This window comes from Solanum dulcamara, chromosome 6 (genome assembly GCF_947179165.1).
Source record: "Solanum dulcamara chromosome 6, daSolDulc1.2, whole genome shotgun sequence".
Classification (NCBI taxonomy): domain Eukaryota; kingdom Viridiplantae; phylum Streptophyta; class Magnoliopsida; order Solanales; family Solanaceae; genus Solanum; species Solanum dulcamara.
This window is the reverse complement of record NC_077242.1, coordinates 39,502,213-39,520,180: the sequence shown is the minus strand read 5'-3', so window position 1 is coordinate 39,520,180 and position 17,968 is coordinate 39,502,213. Positions and strand designations below refer to the sequence as shown.

General features: G+C 37.5%; 1 protein-coding gene across 1 annotated transcript; it reads left to right on the top strand.

Moving 5' to 3' along the window:
• Nucleotides 1-17,503: 17,503 nt before the first annotated feature.
• On the top strand, nucleotides 17,504-17,968 carry LOC129892839 (uncharacterized). The gene has a single exon (XM_055968379.1). The coding sequence runs from the start codon at nucleotides 17,504-17,506 to the stop codon at nucleotides 17,966-17,968; it is 465 nt and encodes a 154-aa protein (XP_055824354.1).

Below are 17,968 nucleotides of genomic sequence, written 5' to 3'. Positions count from 1 at the left end.
TCTCCATCACTCTTTTCTACACTTTCATAGTATGGCTTAAAAGCTTGATACCCCTATAGTTGTTGCAACTCTGGATATCCCCCTTGTTTTTGTATAGAGGGATTAGTATGCTCGACCTCCATTCTCCGAGCATCGTTGCTGTCCTAAAGATGACATTAAATAACCTAGTCAGCCACTCCAAACCTACCGAGCTCGTGCTCTTCCAAAATTCACTAGGGATCTCATCAGGTCCGGTTGCTCTTCCCCAGCGTATCCTACGCACAGTACCCTTAACCTCTTCGACCGAAATACTCCTGCAACACTCACCAATGTGAAGCCTCCCTGTATGTTCCAAATCTCCTAATACAATCTCTCTGTCTCCTTCTTCATTTAAGAGTTTATGGAAGTACGACTGCCATCTCTATTTAATGAGGGTCTCTTCTACCAATACTTTTCCATGCTCGTCCTTAATGCATTTTACTTGATCCACATTGCGTGCCCTTCACTCCCGCATCCTGGCTAGCTTGAACAATTTCCTATCCCTGCATTTTTCTTCTAGTTCAGCATAAAGGCATTCAAAAGTTGTCGTTTTTACCATCGAAACTGCCGACTTTGCCTCCTTCCTCGCTATCTTATAAAGTTCCCTATTCGTTCACTTCTCCACCTCATCCTTGCTTTCTATCAGCTTCGCATACGCTATCTTCTTTGCTTCCACCTTCCCTTGTACTTCTCTATTCCACCACCAGTCCCCTCGGTGCAGGCTATGGCTACCTGCCGAGACTCCCAACACTTCCTTTGCTACAACCCTAATACAACTAGCCATCCTATCCCACATAATGTTTACATCCCCACTACTATCCCAGGCCCCCATATCCTTCAATTTCTCCCTCATCTCTAGGGCGCTAGTCGTGGTCAAACTCCCCTATCTGATTCTAGGTTGGTCATCTCCGACCCTCTTCTTCCTTGTTATCTCCTTTGGATATTAGAAGTTTATTGGGCCTAGACAAATATTATAGAAGACTTGTAGAAAGTTTTTCATCAATCTCATCACCATTGACTAAGTTAACCCAAAAGAAAGTAAAGTTTCAATGGTTGGAAGCTTGTGAGAAGAGTTTCCAAGAGTTGAAAGATCGTCTCACTATTGCTTCTATTTTGACCTTGCTGGAAGGTTCTGATGGATTTGTCGTGTTTGTGATGCTTCAAAGGTTGGTCTTGGATGTGTTTTGATGCAACATAGTAAGGTTATATCTAATGCTTCTAGGCAAATTAAGGTGCATGAAGGAAATTATCTGACTCATGACTTGAAACTAGTGGCAGTTGTGTTTGCTTTGAAATTTTAGAGACACTATCTTTATGGTGTCCATGTGGAAATATTCACCAACCATAGGAGTTTGCAATATGTTTTTAAGTAAAAGGACTTGAACCTTCGACAAAGAAGATTGGTTGAATTGTTGAAAGACAATGATATGAGTGTGTTGTACAATCCAGGCAAAGCCAATGTGGTTGTCGATGCATTGAGTAGATTATTTATGAATAGTATGGCACATGCTGAAGAAGGTAAGAAGGAATTTATCAAAGATGTTCATAGATTGGAACATTTAGGTATGAGGTTGGTTGACTCCAATAATGGAGGTGTTCTTATGTATAATAGTTCAGAATCATCTCTTGTAAAGGATTTTAAGGCTAAATAAGACCATGATCTGGTGTTGGTTGAGTTAAAGAAGTCGGTTGCCAAAAAAGCCATTGAGCCTTTCTACTAAGGGGTAGATGGTGTACTTTGCTACCAAGGTAAGTTGTATGTGCCTAATGTAGATGTTTTAAGAGAGTTGATGTTGAATGAGGCCCATAGCTCTCAATATTTGATTCATCCGGGTTCCACCAAAGATGTATCATGATATGAGGGAAGTGTATTGGTGGAATGGTATGAAGAAGGATATAGAGGAGTTTTTAGCTAAGTGTCTAAATTGCCACCAAGTTAAAGTTGAGCATCAAAAACTATAAGGTTTAGCTCAAGACATTGAAATTCCTACTTGGATGTGGGAAGATGAGAATATGGACTTTATAACAGGTTTGTCTCGTACTAAGAAGCAATATGATTCCATTTGGGTTGTTATAGATCGGATTACTAATTCGACTCATTTTCTACCAATTAAGACTTCTTATGGTGCCGAAGACTATGCTAAATTGTATGTTCGTGAGTTGGTAATACTTCATGGTATTCCCTTGTCCAATATATTGGATCGAGGTACTCAATTCAATTCACACTTTTGGAAGTCGTTTCAAAAGGATCTTTGTACAAAGGTTAAGTTAAGTACCACTTTCCATTCTCAAACCGATGGTCAAGACGAAATAATGATTCAAACTTTAAATGACATATTGAGAGCATGCGTTATTGATTTTCAAGGGAGTTGGGATGAACATCTACCATTGATTGATTTCGTCTACAATAATAGTTATCACTTTAGCATATTATGGCTTATTTTGAAGTATTATATGAGAGGAGATGTAGGTCCCCGGTAGGATGGTTTGTAGTAGGAGAGATGTCCTTGATTAATCCATATTAGTGATAGATGCTATAGAGAAGGTGAGACATATAAGGGAGAGGTTGAAGACGGATAAAATTTATCAAAAGTCCTATTCAAAAGTTAGGAAAAGAGAGCTTGAACTTTAGGTAGATGATTGGGTCTATTTGAAGGTTTCACCCATGAAGGGTGTAATTTATTTTAGTAAAAAAGGGAAACTAATCCCTAGATATGTTGGACCATATAATATATTGAGATATATTGGCCAAGTGGCATATGAGTTAGATTTGTCAATTGAATTATCTATGGTTCACCTAGTGTTTCATGTATATATGTTGAGAAATTTTGTGGTTAATTCAAATTTCATTGTACCATTGGAATATGTAAGTATTGAAGAGAATTTGACTTATGAGGAGGTTCCAGTGGAAATATTAGACCGGCAAGTTAAGAAATAAAGAAATAAAGAAATAAAGAAATTGTGTCCGTTAAAGTATTATGGAGGAATCAACAAGTAAAAAGTGCTTCTTAGGAAGCGAAGGCGTATATGATGAAATGATATCCATAGCTCTTTCCCTCTACTCAAGCATAATATAGCAAGTTGTTCTTATTCAATTCAATCGAACTCTTACGTATTCCGTTCCTCCTTTTTTATTCATATGCACGCATATTCATAAAAGTTGATAAGTTAATCTCATTCGAGGATGAATATTCCCAAGGAAGAGATATTGTAGGACCCCGAAAGTCAGAAAGTTAGAACTGAGAAGAAATTGCCTAATCAACGACTTGTAACCAAGACAAAATGAATCATCAACACAACTATAAAGAAGGGAAAGTTTTAGATTTTTAACCCTACAAGACGAGTTGGGTCTATGACCCATAGATGTTATTACGACTAGTAATGAAGACTCATATGAAAAGGTCAGAGGCTTGATTTCTAGGTGTTTCTCAGAAAACTGCATGACGACTCAAGTCAATGAGTCCTAGACTTAAGACAACTCATAGAGTCATCTCATAGGATATCTGAGTTTTTAATGAGGGGTATTTATGTCATTTCCTAAGTTCATTTCAATGAACCTCGACACAATTATAGCTAAGTTCAAGCCTATATCTATCCAATCCTTTGAAATTTCCTTCATTCTAAAATCATTCTTTTAAATTCTCCTAAGACAAGAACTAAATTCTCTCAAGGATTCTTCTCCAATCTATAATCTGGAGTTTCAGATTTTTACCAAGGTAACTTCTTCAATTCTAAGTGAATTCAATCAAGGTATGTGGGGATTGATCCATGATTTCCTTTCACCCATGGACTCCAAAGGTTTTTCAAAGTTTCCTTCAAATTTCAATGGTATATTAACCCTAGTTTTGATGAATTGCATTGGACTATTTCAATTTTATTTTAAATTGTTATCAATGATTATTCTAAGAATGTACTTACATGAATTGCATGATTTTAAGTTGTATTATTAATGCCTATGCATAAAGCTATTTTAAAGCTATGATTATGAAAATAAAGATGATTTTCATGAGTTGATTATGAGTTTAATGATTTTCAAGTAAAGTTTCATGATTTAAACTTGAGATTATGATTTAATGATAAAATTTATGATGATGATTAATTATAATCAAATATAGTTATTATGGTATGATAACTACAATTCTCACACAGTCATATTTAAAGATGGTGACAAGTATAATTATCACCGAAGTTATGGATTACTATGAATCACTAAAGTTAATGAGCTACTCTTATTCTATTTTAGAAAGATGGATTGATAGGTAATTACTATCTTTCCCTATAATGCTATGATCATTTTTTAATGAATTCCGTTGGGATATTGATGAAGCACAATCGTTCTGATAATGCAGTTAGTTATCCAAGGGAATCCTAGTAGGAACCTAAAGTCCCAAACTATATTGCCTATGTATGATTGCCTTCATATCCTGGCTAGTTGATCCACATATATCACAGTTCAGTTCAGTTGAGTACCATGATGGAGTATACCCTGCAAGGTATCCTCCCCCTTCTTGATGAAGGTTATATCGGATTTTATGTTATAGGTCGCATGGTCTTAAGATTTCAGTTAAAGGTCTTATCCCACACAAGTTGAAGGTTAAGCTATGAGTTTTACTATAAAGTTTTATGATATGAATTGACCATGAGTTTTAATATATTTTCAAATTCTTTTAAGCTTTGCTCATGTTCATTATGTTGGTCATGCATCTTATGTCATATTGATCATGTTCTATTACTTGCTCATGTATATCTCACATACTTAGTACCTTCTATGTACTAAAGCATATTTTTCCTACATTATCTCATAATGTAAGGGAGGGCGTCGATCATCCATTTTATGGAGAGAGTGCATAGTTTTCTCCAAGAAGTTGGTGAGTCCTCATATCATCGAGGACATGACTTTTTTTTCATATTGTTTCATTGACTTTTTTCTATTGTTTCTGGTGAGCTAGGAGTTTGTCCTAAGCCCCTATCAAAGACTAGACAAGAGGCATGTTTAGACGTGATCTTGATGCAGTCTGTTTGGACCCTTATGGAGTATTTCTATCCCTTAGACCCATTCCCTCAAGTGTCTACTTCTGCTTATTTTACTATGTTTCTTTACCTCATGTATGTGATGTATGCTAAGATGGCTTGGTTAGGTCCCTCTTAATTCTAATCACCATGTCGCATCTTGGCCCTAGTTTGGGTTGTGACAGAAGTTCATGATTGGGTTTACTTGAAACATTTTCCTTTGAAGGGTGTTATGCGATTTGGTAAGAAAGGGAAGCTTAGTCCCCATTATGTTGGTCCCTATGAGATAGTATGATATGTTGTTAAAGTGGCTTATGAGTTAGAATTGCCTTCGGAGTTGGAGAGTGTGGGTGTTAATGAAAGTTTGACCTATGAAGAAGTCCCGGTTAAGATTTTAGACCGGCAAGTGAGAATGTTGAGGAATAAGGAAGTGGCATTCGTTAAAGTGCTATGGAAGAACCAAGAAGTTGAAGGTCCTACGTGGGAGGCTGAGCCCGACATGATGACACGTTATCTTTACCTTTTTCCTTCCATCCCCAATCAAGGTATTTAGTTTCATCATGATCTACATCTAAAACATTCCTATGTTTCAGCTTTTTCTATGACATTCATATGCATACATGTTCATTAAGTTAATTTTTAAGTCATGTTTTATGCTAAGATTGAAAATCTTATAGTTTATGCATTTTCTAGATGTCATTGCATTCATATTGGGTTGCTAGTCCTTTTTTGTGTCTTTACTATGCTAGTTGAATATCATTCAAGGACGAATGATCCCAAGGGGGAGATATTATAAGAGCCCAAAATTTTAAAAGATGGAACAAGGAAAATTTCAAGGAAGTGGGAGCTGTCCAGTTAGTACAAATAGACCTACAATTCGTAGGAACTCCTATGGATTGTAGGAGTGACTCCTAGGGTTGGAATTCGGCTAAGTTTAGATGAGAGGTTAAGAATTGACCTACAGCCCATATAGGTTGTCACGACTCATAGAGGTGAGTTGTAGGCTTAGTAGTCTGATGTTGGAAAATACAAGCCTCATTACTTTTGAAATGACTCAACAAGATGAGTCGTAGAATGTTTGATGAGTCATAGATGGACTCGTAGGAAAGAGTCTTCAAATCTAGAGAATTTCTAAGTGTTGGAGTGACTTACGAATCGTTCCTATGACCCATAGGAACTTTGATAACTTGTAAGGGCGAGTCGTAGGAACCAAGTCTCAATTTTAATATCTATTTTTTATGCACGTGGGGTTTACGAGTAGGGTCTACACCCGTAGACCAAATAACACATCCTCAAAGGCCATTTATAGGGTATTCTTGGTAAATTTAATGAAGGGTATTTTCGTCCTTCCCCATTTTATGTTCAATGAATCTAGATACTTTTGAGGGAAGATTCAAAGCCTATAACTACCCCATTCTTCAAATTCCCCCTACTCATATTCATTCTCTCAAAATTCTCTAAGGCAAGGAAGAAAAAGGCTCTCCCAAGAACTTCATCTTCTCCAACTAGGGTTCCAAGGTTTTCATCACTCAAACTCCATTGCTAGGGACTTGATAGCTGAGGTATATGGGATTTCATCCATGGAGTCCTAATGTTTTCCTCAAAATTTTTCCTCAAGTCAAATTACTTTTTAACCCTAGATTGAAGAGATTGCATTGGGATGTTTCAATCATGTTTCTATTTAGCTTCAATGATTATATTATGATACTATTTTAATGTGTTTTACGAGTTCCCATGCATAATTCTATCTTCAATGGAGATTTCAATGAATTATGATCATGAACTTCAATAGTTTTCAATGATGGGTTTTATAAATGATATTTGAGACTCATGAATGATTGATGAAGATTATAAATGATGTTTTAATGATGTTCAAGTAATTTCTTATGGTGTGACAAGGACAATTCTCATACAATCATGATTAAAGAGGTCATAAGAACAATTCTCACCAAGTTTATGGATTTTTATGAATCAACCACGTTAATGAGCTACTCTTATGACTATTTTCATGATGATGCTTAAAGGATTTCTGTTGGGATATTGACTAAGCACCGAGAGGACTTTTAGGTGGGGTTCGATTTGGTAACCAAAGGTTTGTTACCCAAGGAAATTTTAGTAGCAACCTAAAGTTTCAAACTATGTTGCCCCTATAGGTTGCCTTTATGGCCAAGCTAGTGGATCCACATATAGCTCATGATGTTAAAGATGTTCTCACGGATTATTCCTTGGAAAGTAGCCTCTTAATTCCCAATGTGGGAGGTACATTGGATTCCATGTTATAGCTTGCATGGTCTTATATATCGGTTAAAAGTCCTATCCCACACAAGTTATATGAATTGAAGTAAGTTTTCCTACGATGTTTATGATGCATTGACCACAAGTTTTAAAAATGAATTCAAATGTTTTTCAAGCCTTATTCATGCTTTTTATTACATTGGTCATGCATCCTATGTTCATATCTATTAAGTCTGTATTCTCATCATTCAAGCATATCTCACATACTTAGTACTTTCATTTTACTAATGCATACTTTTGCCTATATTGTATTATAATGTAGGGACGGACGTCCACACGACGTATCTTATTCGTGGCTAGAGCTTTAGTTTTGATTCTAGAGAGTTGGTGAGTCCTCATTCATCAAGGATAATACATTTCTTCATATTGCTACTTTTGACTCCTTTCATATTACGGTGAGCTAGGAACTTATCCTAATCCCACGTCTAGTATGTAGAGGCTTGTTTGACATATGTTGAATGTAGTTTATTTGGACATATGACTTGATTTTTCTTCTCTCATATCTTGACATCTATGATTGAGACTATTCTTCCGCTTGATTTTATTATGCTTGTTGACCTTTTTAATGCAATGTATGCTAAGATGGTTTGGTATGGATACTTTGGGTTTTGATTGCCGTGTCGCTTCTACGGTCTATCTTGGGGTGTGAAAACTTTTGTCCATGAAAGTAAGAGTCAAGAACTATGTGAAGGCTCAAATAATCTGGGGAACAACTCCTACATCTACTGCTCGGTCTTTGGAGTAGCCTCCTTAATTGGATGATGCCTCTAACGGACCTTAACCAAAGGAATGACTCTAGATTTAAACTGCCTCACATCTCTAGAAATGAAAACAAGTTCCTCAACAAAGGTCAAACGATCATCCAACTCAATCTAATCATATTGGAGCACATGAGACTCATTTGAAATATGTATGCACAGCATCGAAACCAACAGATACCTAGTAGGCATCATAGGCGGGGTGAGCAGGAAAGGTAAAATCAATATGAAAAGAGGAATAAGTCTAAATAGGAGTTATAATAAACATCTAAAGTAGAGAAGGTACCATCTAAGAGAACTATAACTAGCTATACCCGAATGGGCCCCCAAAAGCCCAGTCGGGACACTCGTATGTAAGTTTAAATAAAAACTCGGATGAACCCCCATAAGTCCGTCGGGTACATATAATAGCTACAACTACCAAGGATAGGAACCAAGAATCTGTGATATCAGGAATCAAATAACCACATCATTTTCGAACCAAGAATATCCACGAACTGATGAACCAGGAATGCTCTAAGGATCGAGGACAAGACTGGGACCCAGATGTTCACCTGAATGTTCAATATGGTTTAAGACCAGGGTTGTGTACACGGATACTTTCCATAATACATCGGTTCAGTTAAGGTCGGGGCTGGTACCTGGATGCTCGTCATACTGTAAATCACCAAAGACCGAGCTGGGTACCTGGATGCTCCTCAATGGGATTTCAGAACAGAGGCCGGGACTGGGTACCAGGATGCTCACAAATAATTTTATCCAAGGGTGCCAATCATTTTCTTTTCCAATAGAGTACTAATAATTGTTGCACCTTATTTTCGAATTGGTCGAAAATAGGGGGCAACAACTGGCAACTCTGCTGGGGAAATCCCCTATACTTAGCATTTAGGTTTTAACCTTAGCAAAATTTAGTTTAAGAATTAAGGGATACTTGTTTATTATCTGTCAATTTTTTTCTTTAACTGTTTCATCATAATTTATCATATCACTTAATTTATTATATCACTCTTCATTTGAAAGGACGTAATCCAAATTCAAACTTGCACTCCTTATTTGTTTCAAAACACTATATGTTATTGCTTTCCTTACACCATCATTTGCAATTTCTATCTATTCCTTGGACATACATAATACACACATTGTGGTTCATGTAGGGAGTGTCTCACACTCCCCCAAACCTTCTTTTGGAATACTTAGTTTCAGAGTTGGCGCAATAAGGTTAGTGTGCCTTCTCACAAACATTCAGTCCCACTCTTGAACATCTAGGAAAAATCTTACTCTAGAAAGTAGGTCATGATGCATACACCTTAGATGAGGTAATCCAAGGCATTGTCTTCGTGATAAGGAAAGTCACCCTTTGTCAAAGGTTACACACCTGATGACATATTTTATATGGAAGTTGTTATGGATGATCCAAACTAGAACATATGATAGATTTGGAATAAACATACTTATCATATCCTTACCTTTGTTTCAGATAAATATCAACCAAAACCTTCCCAAACATTCAGATGGTTTTTTCGGCCCCATACATCATACAAAATTGGTGGAAAAATATTCATAGAGCACACGGTGCTAAGGTTAGAAGGCATTTAGGAGCATTATTGTCTCTCATGGGAATTCAAACCAACAAGATCCTTATTATTCTACTGATGGAGTTTTGGGATCCAAGCACAGTGACATTTAAGTTTTTGGATTTTGAGATCACTCCTACACTAGAAAAGGTTAGTGATTTTTGGAATTACCAATAAGAGGAAAAACACTAATATGTCCATCAGCCATAAGTGCAAGAGATTTCCTAGGGTTATTAGGGCTGCATGTCTTTCCATCACTAAGGAATGTAGAAAATGGAAAGGTAAAATTGGAATATATTTTCCAAAGATTTGGTCATCTCGAGAGCTTCGATAAGCACTGAGATGAATTTTCCTGCACTCGTAGGCAATGGATACATATGCGGCCAAAGTTTTTTATGATGGCTTTTTTGGGATCTGTGATCTTCCCAATGAGGTTCCATTCAATAAACATCAACATTTTTCCAATAGTAGTGGACCTTTTTGCAGTGCCGCATAACTATTCCTTGGTACATATAATTCTTGACGAAGTATTTTGATCATTGTCAGCATGTACAAGGGGGGGAAATTTCTTTGGGGGTCGCAATTTATTATTGCAGATCTGGGCAATAGAGCACTTTTATTGCTGACAACCACGAATGGACTATAGACACCCGTAATGTGATTCAGAGCTACAATGATCATCTCAGATTTTGGAGCGCGCCTATGGGAGAGGAAGAGTGGCATTTTTTTAACCAACCTCACAGGATATTCCATCCATCGGAAGTATTATTGGACAGGAAGATTGGTTTTTCTCAGGACGCGACACCTCTATTTCATTGAGTTGATCGGGATAAGAGGTATTCAGCCATATGCTCCTCTCCAAGTTTTGTGACAATTTGGAGTTGTCCAAGACATACTGTTATGGGTAAATATTGTATTATATGAGGATGATTTTATTTCGGTCCTAGTAGCGCAGATAAGTAACTTGCAATTGGAATAGGATCACATGATTATGATGAATGCAGGAAATGAAAAATAGTGCACGCTAGAGTATTATGTGTGGCATACCACTGTGAGCCATTTGGCTTGACCAAGTATAGAGGGGATTGGAGGTGTTGCGGATAACCAGTGGGTCAATTGGGTTAGGGAGGAAGTACTCTCTCACGTAGAATGTATAACACCAATGTACAATCAAATAACTCCAGGATCCATAGATCATTTGATACAAATGATAGAAGAAGATCCAGAAGAGGACCCTGAAGAGAATCCAAGTGAAGATCCAGAGGAGCCAAAAGAGGAAGATCCAGAAGAAGATCCATAGGAAGAAGCTCACTCTGAGTATGGCTCGACAGGGTTCGATGAAGGGGTAGGTTCAAACCAGATTGATGAAACCCTAGAGTACTATCCAGGGCCTTATTATGATTACGACAATGATGACGATGCTCCAACATGGACTTAGATTTTTATTTTTATTGGTACTTTATCATCCTTGTGTTCGCCTTATGGCCTCCGTGTGCTTTTATATTTTAGGCTTCCGCCCGTCCACTTTATAATAAGATCCAAGTCATCTTTGATTAATGAAATTAGGTTTGTTCCAAATCTAAAATATGTTTGAGTGGATCATTTATCATCATACTTATTGCAATGTAGGAAAAACTCTAGCAAAAAGAGGCTCTATATTAGGATACATTTGAATATCTCTAACTTGACATATATATGTGTTATATATTTGTTGCACTTTTAAATATCTCCCAAACTAACATAGTTTCCTTTTCTTTTTTTTTCTTTTATTTTTTTAATCCCTAAAAGAAGGTTGATTTGTGTCAACTTGCAAACTGGATAACTCATGGTACAACCTTCGATCAAGGTGAAAGATGATAGGTGGAGAAGAATTTAACACTACTGCAAACATAATGATACCACTAGAGAATCCCGAGGGTTCTCAAAATATGGCCGACACTCGAAATGATGAGAAAATGGCTCATATGGCACAAGAGCTTGAGATCTTGAGGGAGGAATTATGTTAAGTATGAGACTTGGTCAAACTTTTGGCTACTACCTTCCCAACTTTCAAGATGCTCAGCTACTTTCTAAGAGCTGACTTGCCTTCTGCCGATTCACCAAATATGTCTAAACATGCTCCTGTTCATGGTCAAGCACCACTAGCTCATCAGAACTTTTCCTGACTTTCCTACTCAAGACCCCACCACATCTACCTACCAAGCAACACAACAGATATTTGGGGCACACATCATCGTTCCTTGTAAACTACATGTGCCACCGGTATATGCCATTGAAGCTCCCACTTTCATGACACTAGCTAGGGTCAAGGTCCCATATGAGGTTGACCAATATGCAGAGATGGAGAAGGATGCTCGATTGAAAGAAGATGAGTCTATAGATGCCCAACTTCATGGTCTAAGAAAGGAGTTGAAAAACTTACAAGTCACTAGGGGGATAAAGAGCCTAGATTAAGATGACTTATACATCCACTTAAACATTGATATATCGGTAGGATAAAAGCCACTAAAGTTTGACATATTTGATGAAAGGGCGACCCTCATGCATATTTGAGGGCATACTGTGACAAGTTAGTCGATGTAGGGAGAAATTAGAAGCTAAGAATGAAGTTATTCATTCAAAGTCTATCTGGAGAAACGCCGACTTGGTATATGCGCCAGGATCCTCACAAATGGCATAACTAGAAGGAAATGGCTGAGATTTCTTGAATCACTTTATATTTAATACCGAGATCATTGTGGATAGGTTATCAGTAGCCAACATACAGAAGAAACCATTTGAGGACTTCTAGGTGTATGCACGATGCTGGAGAATCGAGGCTACCAGGGTTCAACCACCACTTGATGAGAGTGAGCTCTAAAAATACTTTATTCGAGCCTAAGAAGGTATCTACTTTGACAAGATGATGTTGATGATGGGCCAAAAGTTTGCAGAATCGGTCAAGATGTGGGATTTTATAGAGAAAGGCATCAAATCGGGTAAAATTAAGTCCATGGCCGCAATAAAAGCTGTAAGTAAGGCTATACAATCAAGCTCCATTGGTGGAATCAAAAAGAAAAAGGAGGATGTTTCAACCGTCACTTACCAGCATGGAGAACCATCCCACTAATACCCCAACAATCCCTAAATTGTTTCACATACTATATATATCTCGTACCCGGTATATAATACATGACCACACTATAATCCACCCTTAGCACTAGCATACCAAAATCCACCAATACCACATGTTCCATTCCAAGCACCAATCCACCAAAATAGACCAGCATATGCGCCAAGACCATATCCAAATCTCGAAGTCAGAAATACTCACACCTACACACCCATTGTCGAACCTTATGCTCAATTATTTGAAAGGATGAGGATTGGAGGAGTGCTATATCCAATTGAAGGAAAACTCTCCGACCCAATCCCTCATAATTTTGATGGAAATAAGAGATGTGCTTACCACTCGGGAATCCAATGACACGACACAGAAGATTTTTATGGCTTGAAGAACCAGGTGGAGTCTCTAATCAGAAGAGGAATAATAAAACGTACTCCAACACCTCCAAATGTAAACAACAACCCTTTTCCAAATCATGATAATTGGGAAGTCAACATAACTACTCTAGAAGAAGAGTAAAACTTGGGAGAAACCATCGCGCTTGCCTAGAATGCTGAAGAAGTTGTCGCTGCATGTCCAGCGTAACCTGTTATCACTATTCAACTGAGGAAACCTCATATTGCCCAAACATATCTCCTAAGAGTTGTAGTAACCACTACAGTTGCTAGAAAGCCTAAGTTTAACACCAAAAAAGTCCCATAGGACTATAAAACAAAAGCCAAGGGCAAGATAATTGACGCCGCTGTGGCTCATGGAATGACTAGGTTGGGAAGGTACTATGCACCAGAGGATCTGAATCGAGGAGTTCTTGGGAGAGAATAGAAACCCAAGAAGAACGTTATTGATGCTGAACTCATTGATATTTAGAGAAAGATGCAGCTGTAAGACTATTCAATCGAAGAGCAACTAAAAAAGACGCCGACTCATATATCTATAATGTCTTTACTATTGACTTCTGAGGCACATAGGAATGCATTGATGGAAGTGTTAGATGGAGGTTGCATTCCAAAAGAGACCATAAGTAAAACATTAGCTACAACAATTGGACGAATGGTGGAAGCTAAAAAAATCTCTTTCTGTGATGATGAGCCACCATCGGAATGGACTGGACACAACAAAGCACTTCATATCGAGGTCAAATATTGTGATAAGATTGTGACCCAAGTTTTGATTGATGGTGGTTCTGGATGTAACATCTGCCCTATTACAACTTTGAGAGATTTAGGCTTGAATATGGGAGATTTATAGGAAAGTCATGTAAAAGTTAGAGATTTTGATGGAGCACACAGAAGCGTCATTGGAAAAATCTATCTCACATTGCAAGTGGGACCAGCAGAATTCCATGTCCTATTTCAAGTAATGGATGCGTCATCTAACTACAACCTATTGATGGGAAGACCATGGGTCCATATGGAAAAAGCAATTCCTTTGACTCTTCATCAATGTGTAAAGTTTGAGTGGGGTCACATAGAAGTTACCATTCATGGGGAGATCAATCACCCGATCTATTCTATCAATTCTGTTCCGGTCATTGAGGAGTTCGAAGGAGCTACTTTTCACACTTTAGAAGCAACGAAGATGGTCACAGCCGAGATATTGAAATATGGGTATCAACCTAAGACTGGGCTTGGACCCAAGTCCAATGGCATAGTTGAACCAATCCAGCTGAAGCATCAAAAAGGTACCACCAGACTCGGATATGAACCTAGATCGGGAGGAGTCCACAACGCAGGATCCATCAAGATAATGTTTGTACTAGAACAAGCTTCAATTATAGATCACGCATCTGATGATGACATAGTAGAAGGAATAGGAAATTTTTTCGTGGCCATGATTAGAGAAGAGAAAGAGATAGATCTTAACAAATTGACCATCCGTGATTCCAAGCCTGAAAAAGCTTTCAAAATTGGACCATCAGTCCTTCCCATTTTCGACAAGAGTCCTGGTAGTATGAAAAGTAGTTTTGTATTTTTAAATTTGAATGATCAAAGTAGAGGCTTGTATCATGCTTGATCCCTTGTTGTCTCTTGCTTTTTATAAAAAGGCTAGAACACTTTTAAATAAAAGCCTTTAGTTTATTTAAAATTATCTCATTTTTTTACCTACTTATTTATTTTACTTACCTTTTATACTTTTCAGGACTCATATTAATAAAAATCCTAGTTCAATGGTTATGACATGTAATGAATCCATCGAGCAAAGTAAAAATAATGAAAAGGATCACGAAGAATATGATGAAAGCATGATGCCTGAAAACCTATCAGAGGAGATCGAGCAACTTGAAAGCCAAAACAAACCTACTATAGATGAAACAGAGGTTGTCAACTTAGGAGATGAGGAAACTGTGAAGGAAATGCGAATTAGCATACATTTGGAGGCTGAAAGAAAGAAGGAGTTAGTAGAATTGTTTAGGCCACATACTGACATATTTTCTTGGTCTTACGACAATATGCCGGGGTTAAGCACTAATATCATCTCACACAGACTACCAATTGATCCCCCCTCCTACCTATTAAACAAAAGACAAGAAAGTTAAAACCAAATTTGAGTCTAAGGATCAAAGAGAAGGTAACCTAGCAGATTGAGGCGAACATTGTGAGGGTTACAAATTATCCCACTTGGTTGTCCAACACAGTACCAGTGTCAAAAAAAGATGGGAAGATCAGAATATGTGTGGACTATTGAGATCTCAACAGTGCTAGTCCTAAGGATGATTTTCCTCTCCCAAATATTCATATACTTATCAATAATTGTGCAAAACATGAATTAAAATCATTTTTTCATTGTTTTGTGGGATATCACCAGATACTGATGAATGAAGATGATGCAAAAAGACAACATTTATCACTCCATGGGAGGTGTATTGCTATAGAGTAATGCCATTTGGCCTAAATAATTCTGGTGCAACCAACATGTGGGTAATGACTGCTCTTTTTCATGATATGATCCACAAGAAGATTGAAGTATATATGGACGATGTCATTATCAAATCCAAGAGGAGTTCAGACCATCTAGATGATTTGCAAAAATTCTTTGAGTGGTTGCAAAAGTATAATCTAAAATTGAATCCAGCGAAGTGTGCATTTGGAGTACCCGTAGGAAAACTATTAGGATTTATTATTAGTAGGAGAGGCATAGAGTTGGATCCTTCTAAGATCAACGCAATTCAAGAATTACCTCCCCTCAAGACCAAGAAAGATGTGATGAGTTTCTTGGGAAGGCTTAACTACACCAGTCGGTTCATAGCACAATCCACAATAATTTGTGAACCCATATTTAAATTACTAAAGAAGGACGCTACCACAAAATGAATGAAGGAATGTCAAAAGGCTTTGGATAAAATCAAAGAATACTTGTCCAACCCGCCAGTATTGGTCCCACCTGAGCCTTGGAGGCTATTGCTACTATACTTATCTGTCATGGATAATGCATTTTAATGCATATTGGGACAGCATGATGAGATAGGTAGAAGAGAGCAAGACATTTACTACTTGAGCAAGAATTTCACACCGTATGAGGCAAGAAATACCTTTTTGGAATGAACGTGTTGTGCTTTGACTTGGATCGCCCAGAAATTTAGGCACTACCTGTCTGCATACACCATGTACTTGATCTCCAGAATAGATCAAATCAAGTACATATTTCAAAAGCCAATGCCTACAAGTAAATTGACAAAGTGGCAAAAAATTTTAAGCGAGTTCGACATTGTGTACGTGACACAAAAAACCATCAAAGGACAAGCCTTGGCTGACCACCTCGCAGAAAATCCAGTGAATCAAAATTACGAGCCGCTCAAAACCTATTTCCCTGATGAAGAGATGTTGTTTATAGGAGAAGACATATTAGAACCATACGATGGTTGGAAGATGTTTTTTGACAGAGCATCAAATTCCAAAGGAGTCGGAATAGGAGTTGTCTTAATTTCAAAAATAGGTCAATATTATCCAATTTCAGCCAAGACTAGGTTTGATTGTACAAATAGATATGGCTGAGTATAAAGCCTTTATTATTGGACTTAGAATAGTCATAGACATGAACTTCAAAGAGCTTTTGGTCATAGACGATTCTGACTTATTGGTTCATCAGGTGCAAGGAGAATGGGCCGCTAAGAATGTGAAGATCCTTCCTTATTTGCATTGCATAAAGGAGTTGAGTTGGAGATTTAAAAGGATTGAAAAAAACATGTCCCTCGAGCTCAAAATGAATTTACCGATGCTTTGGCAACATTATCCTCAATCATTCAACATTCGGATAAGAATTACATCAACCCTATTGAAGTAAAGTTATATGATCGACATGTATATTGTTTTTATGTTGATAAGGAATTGGATGGAAGACCATGGTACTATGACATCAAGAGATTGATAGAAGTACGAGAATAGCCCAAAAATGCCACAAACAAGCAAAAAAGGACTTTGAGAAGAATGGCCAATCATTTCTTTCTTAATGGAGAAATCCTATATAGGAGGACTCTAGATTTAGGATTGCTGAGATGTGTTGACACTAAGGAAGCGATGAGGCTTTTACAAGAAATACATGCAGGAACATATGGTCCTTATATGAATGGATTCACTCTAGCTAAGAAGATCTTAAGAGCTGGATATTTTGGGATGACCATGGAGAGAGATAGCATTCGATACATACAGAAGTGTCATCAATGCCAAGTGCATGGAGATTTTATATGAGTTCCACCAAATGAGCTCAACATTATGGGTTCCTTTTGGACATTTGCCACTTGAGGCATGGATGTAATTGGACTCATAGAGCCTCCTATATCAAATGGACATCGTTTCATCCTTTTGGCTATTGATTATTTCACAAAATGGGTTGAATCTTCTATATACAAGGTAGTGACTAAGAAAGTAGTGGCAGACTTTGTTCGCAATAATATCCTTTGTCAGTTTGGGATTCCAGAATCAATCATAACAGATAATGTGGCCAATCTCAACAGCGATCTTATAAAGGAAATTTGTGAGCGGTTTAAGATTGCTCATCAAAATTCCATAACTTATCAGCCACAGATGAATGGAGCAGTTGAAGCAGCAAACAAGAATATCAAAAAGATTTTAAGAAAGATAGTGGATAGTCACAGACAGTGGCACGAGAAGTTACCATATGCTCTGCTTGGTTATCGTACCACCATCATAGCTTCCACTAGAGCAACTCCTTATGTTGGTTTATGGTTCAAAAGCAATAATACCTGCTGA

What these genes read in the sequence shown, in the direction of transcription:
- LOC129892839 (XM_055968379.1), top strand. Translation starts at nt 17,504, where the DNA reads ATGGATGTAATTGGACTCATAGAGCCTCCTATATCAAATGGACATCGT.